General features: G+C 56.6%; 1 protein-coding gene across 2 annotated transcripts; it reads right to left on the bottom strand.

The window, feature by feature from the left end:
- Positions 1–609: 609 nt before the first annotated feature.
- Positions 610–7,435, bottom strand: EMX2 (empty spiracles homeobox 2). Of its 2 annotated transcripts, XM_023240990.2 has the most exons (3): positions 6,404–7,152; positions 4,333–4,517; positions 610–2,093 (listed from the first exon to the last, which is right to left on the bottom strand). In XM_023240990.2, exons 1-3 carry the CDS (start codon positions 6,810–6,812, stop codon positions 1,926–1,928), a joined length of 762 nt encoding a protein of 253 aa, XP_023096758.2. In that variant the 5' UTR covers positions 6,813–7,152; the 3' UTR covers positions 610–1,925. The 2 variants fall into 2 exon arrangements, with proteins under 2 accessions (XP_023096758.2, XP_044896674.1); XM_045040739.1 differs by lacking the exon at positions 4,333–4,517 and having other exon boundaries at positions 1,990–2,093; positions 6,404–7,435.
- Between the last annotated feature and the right edge of the window lie 1,462 nt (positions 7,436–8,897).

Here is an 8,897-nt window from a genome sequence, read left to right as displayed (position 1 = left end):
GAGGGAAGGAAAGGGAATGGAGGGGAGGGGAAGGGAAGGGAAGGGGAGGGAAGGGAAGGGAAGGGAAGGGAAGGGAAGGGAAGGAAGGAAGGAAAAAAGGAAGGAAGGAAGGAAGGAAGGGAGGAAAAGACTGATGGGATGGAGGAGCTTGCACTTTGGGGTTTGAAGTCAGAAGCACAATTTAGAAAGAAGTCCCAGATTGTGATTCTGCTAAGTGTTTCCTCCAATCCTAGGGGAATATTCTTCAATGCATAACTATATATCCCAGGGTTTTGTTTTTTTTTTTTTTTATCTAGAAAATTAAGAGAGGTAAGCATTTTTAACCTGAAATTCAAACTGATCTCCCTCAGTGAGCCTTGTAATGGGCAAAGGTCTGGTTGGAAAACTTTTCTCCCATCCCTTTTCTGAAGGACTTAAGTTTTCCTAATCCTCTCCCTTCTCCACCCTCATCTGTCTTTAAAATGCCCAAGAATCCATCAGTCTGGCCCTTTTGTGGGTGAGGAGCCTGGGGTTCTTGAGCCTCGTTGGGGAAGGACCACACTCAAATTATAGATACTTAAAAAAAAAAAAAAAAACTCACTTCAATTTCTCAAAACGACTACTCTGAGGGCATATTGATAAATCTTTATTGACAAAATATTGACATTGACATACTTCTTGGAAGTATATAGTGTGTTAGAATTCTAACAAATTAACACAAAACACAAAAATATTTACATTCTGGTATAGAAGACATTAAGGAAGCATTTGTCACTCTCTTTAGTAAGTCTATGATCTTGGAATAGAAACTCAGTGCTTGAAAACTTGCTGCCATGTCCTTGGCCACACTTAACATCATCCCGCTAACTACAGTCCTTCAGTTTTTGCCACAGATAGATTTAAAGTTTGGAATGGCCTTTACAGCGAATGGTTGAATTTGGCCAATCTCTCCAACCACCAAAAGGAGTTTACTTCGTGGTTTTAAGCCTTCGGGATGTTAGGAAAGGGAATGTTCAAGAAATAGAATTAATTTAGAGTTTTTCTCTCCCAGCACAAGTCCTGACTCCTCTTGTGGGCACCCTCCCCCGCCACCCCCAGCCCCCCATCCTGCTCCCCATTTCTCTGTAAGAGGGACCCCTATCGCTGAGCCTACTTCATGTACCTTTCACAATCACTTTGACGTCAGAAGGTATAAAAAAGTGTTTACAGACTGCACATTCTTAGAAAAAAAAACTCAAAATGAAAAGCACACAGAACCTGTCTTTAAAAGGAAAAGAAAATTACAATTCATTTTCTGTCTTTAGATATACCATTCACCCAACAACTGCTACATGCAATTCAAGTTTTTGAACAGGTGTGGGATGGGGCTGGATATGGAATTTCGATTGTTATTATTACTAATTATTTTTAAAGATTGTGGGGGGGGGACTCTGTGAAGTGCAAAATAAAAAGTCCTGTGCTTGGTTGGGGTTTTCTTTCACCATCATTATTATCATTATTTAAAAAAAAAAAAAAAACAAATCAGGACTGTGATAAACGGAATACCTGCCAATCATCTTCTCTCGCTGGTTTGGCGTTTGACTGACAGCTTCCCTTGTTCAGAGCGCCTTGGGCTTTGCCACTTTTCGATCTCTCTCTCTTTCTCTCCCTCTCTCTCTCTCTCTCTCTCTCTCTCTTTCTCTCACTCAGCTGCCTCTTTAGACAAGGGTTGCATGTTGATCAAGAAGCCTCCGTCCTCTGCCATATCCGCGCAGCCTGGGATCAGGACCCCTGCGCCCTCGCTGCTCAAAGTCTGCGATGCACCGAAGATCTCTCTGACTCCCTCTTCTTTTTGTCGGTGAATGTGTGTGTGCGGTTTGTTTTTGTTTTGTAGGTTTGTTTTTTTCTTCTACCCCTCCTCTCCCTGTCTCTGTTTTGCTCCGTGTTGTCCGTTTCGGTTTGTGTTTTTAATCATCTGAGGTCACGTCTATTTCCTCGGGACTCGCCTGCTTGGTGGCGATTCTCCACCGGTTAATATGGTGCGTCCCTTTTTTCTTTTGTTGCGAATCTGAGCCTTCTTCCTCCAGCTTCTGTCTTTTGAATTTCGTCCTTCGGTTCTGAAACCATACTTTTACCTGGGGATGAGATGCAGATTGGGGCGCGTTAGTTCCTCCACAGCGCCCTCCTACCTCTTCCTCCTCCGAGTGGGACTGCGGAAGTCCTGTCCCCCAGCTGCTCTCCAAAGGGCGGGCCTCCGCAAGGCCTCCCTTCTGGGAGCCGAGCTTCTGGTGCTGGCAGATAGGAAGCCTGGATCCCTACTCTTCTGGGCCCTGGCAGGGCGCTTCCCTCAGGCCAGGCGGCCCAAGGTGCAGTGCCCCCCGCTCGCCTGGCCCTGAATGGCACACCCACATCCTGCTGAGAGCAGAAGCCTTGCAAAGCATGGGAAACCCCTACACCAATAATAAGTGAGGAAAAACAAAAAGAGACAGGTCCCTAACTCCCTCCACCTAGCCAGGGCAGGGAAGGCCTCCTTCCAGGCTGCAGCAGCTTTCTTGTACAAGACCCAGTGTGCTTTGTATTTTGTCTGGGCAGCATTGCCTAAATATAGCACCTCCTCTGAAAGGCCCGGGCCCTGGGTAGGCGGTCAGGATTGACCTGAGCTTCTCTTCCTTGCCCAGGACACTTGCAGGTGAGCAGAAGTTGGGGGGTGGGGGGCGGTGGTGGTTAGTGCCGGAAGAGGCCAGGGGGGATGGTGGGAGGCAGAGGCCTGGGGACCAACCCAGCTGTACCTTTCCAGCTAGGAAAAGAGACTCAAAAGTGAAAGCTTCTGAAAGACCTTGGGATAAAGAGGAAGTAAGAGAGAAACTGAGAAAGAGGAGACAGACAAGAGACGGAGTGCCCTCTCTTCCTTTATCCTGACCAGCCCCAAGACCCACCAGGCCCAAGTTTCCAGCCTTGGTCACATCACTTCCCACCAGAGTGGGGCTGGTGGCCTCATCTCCCCAGAGCAGCTGTTAGATGTCCTGGGGGAGGAGGGGTAGCGCTGATGTGGGACTGGGCAGCAACCCCATCAACCCCTGGGGGCGCTGGGCAGTGGGTCCCCACTCAGCCACCAGACCAGACAGTGACACTGTCCCAGCTTCCCAGCAGGGCGGTACCACGAGGGGAAATGGTGGCGACAGCACCTCCCTTGCCCCCGGGGCCTGTCCCATCCGGAAAGCAGCAACCCAGGCCCCAGAAGCCCACTCCGCTCCCTCCCTTGAGAAGGCCGGCCCAGGTCCCGGCTTGCTCTCCCCAATGCCCAGTCCCCCAAAGTGCCCCATGAAAAAGCCGAGCTGGAACAAGGCTGAGTTTAATTTGCTTTGAGTTTGCTAATTGAGGGGAGGACGGTTCATTTCTCCCCGGCGCTCGCCCAAGGCGCGCGTCGGTGCGCTCGGGGCTTGACACGCACACAAAGAGCCCAGGCAGCGTGGGCAGCGAGGCGGACAAAGACCACCGCGGCCTCGGCTCTCCAGGAGAAATCAGCCGGGCCGCGCCTTGTGCCGGGCCCCGCACCAACCCGCGAGGCCCTCCTCGGTTTTGTCCAGGGGGACGTTTTAAAACAAAAGCCTCGACCCCTTTGCGCCTCCCAGGAAAAGTGTTACAACTTAATCTGCCCGAAAACGTTACTGTTTGCCGGGAACTTTGACCCCGCCCTGGGGCTCCACCTACAGTAGCGATTACTGTAGCCCTAAGCCCCCTCCCCGACCCCAGCAGGCCGAGCCAGGCCCGCCTCCTGGCCCTGTGGCGCCGCAGGGCTAGGTCCCCGGAGGCAACCCTTCTCTGCAGCCTTCCAGCTCAGTTCCGCTCATTTAAGGACGCACCTAGGATGTCTAGCCTCCACCTCTCGGTTCTCCGATCCCCTCGAGGAGAGTAACAGGAGCCCTCGGTGTGAACCGTGGGTCTGCAGTGGCACAGAACTCGCCCTTAGCCCACTCCCGAGACCTCTCCAGACTTCAGCCCCTTGCGGGAGGGTCTCCTCCCCTTCACCCTTCTGCATTCTCCTTCTTCCTGGACCCAGCCGGGTCCCCAGATTCTAACAGAAAGTCTCACCAAGAGTGCACAGGTGTCTTAGCCAGGAGCTGTAAGTCGTGCGGAGCCAGACAGAAGGAGCTATTCAGCCCGTCTGTCCAGAGACTGGGGTGGGTCCGCTCTTAAGAGTCCCTTGCTGGAGCCCAGGGAAGCCAGGCACCTCAAAACTTACACATTCTGAACCAAACGTGGAACCAGCTCCCGGGTTCTTTGCCAAAGGCCCTCCCCGAGCTCCGCACTTGTGGCCTAGCTGCGTGGGGCCAGGGATGCGGGCTGGGGTCGCCGGGCGCGCGCCTCGCTCACCTGAGTTTCCGTGAGGCTGAGGCTGTGCGCCAGCTGCTTCCTCTCGGCGCCCACCACGTAGTGGTTCTTCTCGAAGGCGTGTTCCAGCCTCAGAAGCTGGGACGGGGAAAAGGCGGTTCGGATCCGCTTCGGCTTGCGGGCTAGCGCGTTGTGCAAAAGGAAGCTCTCCGGGCTTGTGTCGTTCCCTGCCGGGGACAGAGCAGAAGTCCCGTTAGAGAGGACGGTCCTGGCCGGGGCCGCGCGCTTCTCCCGAGCCGGGCTGGCGGCGCACGGCGCTCATGGCCTTCACGCAGCCGGTGCGGCTCGGCCCCTGGACACCCCGGGCCCTCCGGAGGACGCCGGCCCAGCCGCCGGCCCGGAACACCAGGGCTGTACCTACGCGGCCCCCACCCGGCAGCTGCCCCTGCGGGACAAGTCCCCAGGCTCCTGACCCCGGCGGGCTTCGCAGCCGCCCTGGCGCCACGGGCCTCACCACCTCCGCGCCCCGCGCCGGGGGCAGAGGAGCGGCAGCAGAGCCAGTCCCGGGGATTGGCGCCCAAGACCCAGAGAAACTTTCTCTTCTTTCCAACCTCGGGGAATGTTAACCCCGGAGTGGAGAGGCGGTGGGCCGCTATCCAGAGTTTTCTCGGGACTTCGTTTTAAGTTATCTAAGTCTCTTCCCCTCCGGGGATGTACAGAGGACCGGCCGGGACCGAAATTTCGCCGGCGGGTGTGGCGGGTTTCCGCAGTCACTGCCTCCCAAGGACGCGGCTTCCGCACTGCCCCGCTCCGGAGAACTAGCAGACGCGAGCGAAGGGATCGAAACCCAGGGGACGGTGCGGGGTCCCAGAAAATCCCGGCCACTTCGGGCCTGGTGGGGACACCCAGAGCGTAGCTGGCAGAGGATGAGGAAGGGAGCCCTAAACTTTGTGAGCAAAGACGGAGGAGTTTCGGGTTCACTCCTAAAGGTGGGAAATCGATTCACTCAAAACCCAAACAAAGAAAAACCGACAGTTTAGGAGAGAATGGGGGCAAATCGAGCCCCGGAATTAGGATGAAAGGTTGTTTTTGTTTTGTTCTGTTCTGTTCTTTATTGGGGGGGGGGGCAACCACCGGATCCTAGGCTCCGGCAGGAACGCAAAGGGTTAATGAATGGACAAGCCACCGAGTATTGATCGGCTGTCGGGGGAGGTAAGTCTTTTCCCCCCCGGCTCCGACCGCTAAACTAATTACTCGGCCTCTTTTCTGGAGTTTTAACTTTCCTCCTACCCCCGCCCAGAGAAAAAAAACAAACAAATAAAAAAAATAGCAAGAAAGGAAAACACCCAAACAGATCTTTTCATCCAGCCCGTCTCCCGATCCGGTTCACTTCTTTTAAAAGAAAAACAAAATCACAAACAAAAACCAGACCGAACCTGCCTCCCCGCCGAGGACGCTCGGCGCCCCGTTTGAGCAGGTCTTGGCGAGAGTGCCGATCTACCGAGGCTACTATCCGCGCGGGTTCCAGGACCCTCCCCAGGCCTCCAAAAAAAAAAAAAAGAAAAAACAAACCCCTTGACTTTGCCCTGGGGGCGCGAGGGTCCCCTCGCCGCCCGAAGAGGGTCGGAAACTGAGAAGTCACGGGTCTAGGCTTGAAGGGGCAAGGAGTGGGCGGCGAGCTGGATCTTACGCAGTCGAAGGCGAACCTGGCGGCCCGGCCGTGGCCGTGCCCCTCGGAGCCAGGGCAGCAAGGGCATCGCGGGAGAGACGGAGAGCCTGGGTACCCCGCGGGCTCCGGGACTCTGAGGCGGCCGACGCTCAGAGAAGGCAGTCCCAGCCTGGCTCGACCGGAGAGCCGCTCGGAGACAACGTCTCCGTGTACGTCTCTCTCGAAGGGGTCGAGCGGCCCCAGGCCAGCCCCCAAAGCGGCCGCAGCTTCGGAGACTGGGGACCAGCACCACGCCGGGCCCCTCGTCGCCCAGTTTCCGAGCGGGGCGCGCGGGCGGGCGAGCTGGGGGAACCTCCTCCCGGGCCTTGCCAAGCGGCCACCCGGCGCAGGCCGAGGGCAGTGCAGGACGCGCGGCGCGCTGCAGCCCCGCGACGTGGCACGTACCTTGGAAGCGGTGGCCCAGATATCGGTAGCGGTGGATGAGCCAGGGGTAGAAGGTGGACGGGTCCCGCTGCTGCGAGGCGAAGAGGGGGTGTGGCGAGTGCGAGGAGGGCAGGGGGTGGGCGGCCAGGGCGTGCGGCGGCGGCACCGGGTGCACGGGCACCGCGGGGTTGGGCGGGTGCGAGACCGCCTCGGCGAACACCAAGTCCGGGTTGGAGTAGACGCCCCTGCCGGCGGCGGCGGCGGCGGCGGCCGAGTGGAAGCCGTTGAGGAACGGGTTTATGGGGCTGGAGTTGGCGTAGCTGAGCGCCGCGGGACGGATGGGGTCCTCGGAGCGCGAAGCGGGCAGGGGACTGTCCTTGGCCACCAGCGACTCGATGGTGAAGCAGCGCTTGGGCGCCGGCTGGAACATGCTGCGCCGAGGAGCGAGCGCCCGAGGCTCCCGGCTCCCGGCGACCGCGGCACGCTGCCTCCGCCGCCCGCTGCCCGCGGCGAGGACGGACGAGAATTGGGGACTTGTTTGTTTGGGGTGGGGGTGGGGGGAGGAAAGGAAGAAAGAAAGGAAAGGAAAAGGAAAGGAGGGGGGAGGGGGAGGGAGAGGCAACGCCGAGGATCCCGAGAATCTTGCACCAAACGCGCCCAACCTGGAGAGAGGGGGAAAAAAATCCTTCCAGAAGAATTTGCAGGCGTGGATTGGGGTAATTTTTTTTCTTTTTTTTTCTTTTTCTTTTTTTTCTTTTTTTTTTTCTTTTTTTTTTCTTTTTTTTTTTTTTTTGGCGAGATGGCGTGGGGGGGATCGGAGTTAGAGGCAGGGAGGAGGGGGGGGAAAGTTTCTCGGGGGAGGCAAAAAAAAAAAAAAAGTTTTCTCTCCTCTGCAAAAGGCGGGCAGGGCGCCCTAAGTCCAAGGACAATCCATGGAAGTGTTCGCTTCTTCACAAGTTGTGCAAACGATTTGTTAGTTCATGAGCCTAATTAGTGCGGGGATCACATAAACAGCTTCCTCCGAAGCCTGGTAAATGGCTTGATGATTGGTCGCTATTACTCGCCCTGAGGTGGAAGGGGGGAGACTCTTTAAAGTGCGTCAGAGGGAGGCGAGCGCCTGGGAACCCGGAGGCCTGGATCCCGGCCGAGTGTGGAACGGAGTCGGCGCCGCTGCCTCGGCCGAGCCTCCTGCGCCCGCCAGGCCGCCGGCCTCGCCGCGCCTTCGCCCCGCGCTCCCAGCTCACTCGCTCCCGCGGCGCCCGCTGCGGCTTCTCCTCCTCCTCTTTCGCCTCCTCCTCTTCCTCCGGCGTCTTCTCCTTCTCCTCCTCCTCCTCCTCCTCCTCCTCTTCCTCCTTCTTCTCCTCCTCCTCTTCTTCCTCCTCCTCTTTCCCCACCTCCTCCCCCTCTGCCACCGCCTCCTCCTACACTACCACCACTCCCTCCGGGGCACCCCGGTCCCTGCAGAGTCCCCGGCCCGTGCCGCCTCTGCTGCGGCCCCCTGGATCCCGAGCTGGTGGGACAGACGGACGGACAGATACGCAGATGCCTGGCGCCTAGCTCTCGGCCGCCGCTGCCTCCCGTGGCCCCGCGTCGGGGAAGCGGGGATCGCCCCGGGAGCACCGCGAGGGTAAGCAGGCAGGGGTGGGTTCCGGACGAAGGCTAACGGAACTGTTCGGTGACACCAGTTCCCACCCCCAGCACAACTCCCGGCGGTTTCCCAGGTGAGAAAGGAGCCTGGGCTGGGGGGTGGGGGGGTGGTCTCCAACCACGCGTAGCAACGAGGTCTCAGGGTCGCGGTGCTCGCGATTGTTGACCCTGTTTGTTCGTTTGCAAGTTGAGACACGAGTCAACGACCCTGCCCAGGCGCCAGGCTTCCAACCAGCCCTGCGGGCTCTCACTTTTTCTCTCTGGGAGGGTTCTCACCTCCTTACCCAAAACAGTTCCTTTGGCAATATCTGGGACCACGGGGTCCAAGGTCAGGGGAAAGACTGATGTGGTGTTACTATTATCGGTCCGTTGTCCGTTGTCGTTATTATTTTTGTCCGTTTTGTCATTATGACTATCGCTGTCCTTTTTGTTATTATTCTTATCATTATTATTACTACTATTATTACTTCTGTTATTATTCTGTTATCTGTCGTCCCAGGGGCGGGTTGCTGTGCAGGGATTGCAACTAGGGACTGCAGATCGCGTCTCCGCTCCCAGGCCGTGTCCGCATTTTCGAGCTCGCCTTCGGTTTTGGGATGATTTTAGGGCCGAGTTCCCTCGTCCCCATTGGCTCACGCAACGGCATAATTATGATCACATCCCCCAGGCTGCTGGCGCTGCTCTCTGTTTATTGGTGGTTAAAGATCTATTATCTATTCATCAGCCGCTTCTTTTTTCCTTTTTTTTTCCCCTTCTTGCCAATTGCATTCTTCTAAAGTGAAGTACCAGCAGGTATTTTGCACGTTTACAATTAATGAGAAAAAAAAAATCTGGCATCCTTTAAATCTATTACTTAGAGGCCCATGCC

Source organism: Felis catus, chromosome D2 (assembly GCF_018350175.1).
Source record: "Felis catus isolate Fca126 chromosome D2, F.catus_Fca126_mat1.0, whole genome shotgun sequence".
Classification (NCBI taxonomy): Eukaryota; Metazoa; Chordata; class Mammalia; order Carnivora; family Felidae; genus Felis; species Felis catus.
Note: the sequence above shows the minus strand (reverse complement) of the source record. Positions and strands in the feature narration are given on the sequence as shown.

What these genes read in the sequence shown, in the direction of transcription:
- EMX2 (XM_023240990.2), bottom strand. Translation starts at nt 6,812, where the DNA reads ATGTTCCAGCCGGCGCCCAAGCGCTGCTTCACCATCGAGTCGCTGGTG. An exon ending in TCTGGGCCACCGCTTCCAAG is followed by an intron (nt 4,518 to 6,403) that starts GTACGTGCCACG and finishes TGTCCCCGGCAG; the next exon opens with GGAACGACACAAGCCCGGAG. An exon ending in TCAGCCTCACGGAAACTCAG is followed by an intron (nt 2,094 to 4,332) that starts GTGAGCGAGGCG and finishes TCTCATCCCCAG; the next exon opens with GTAAAAGTATGGTTTCAGAA.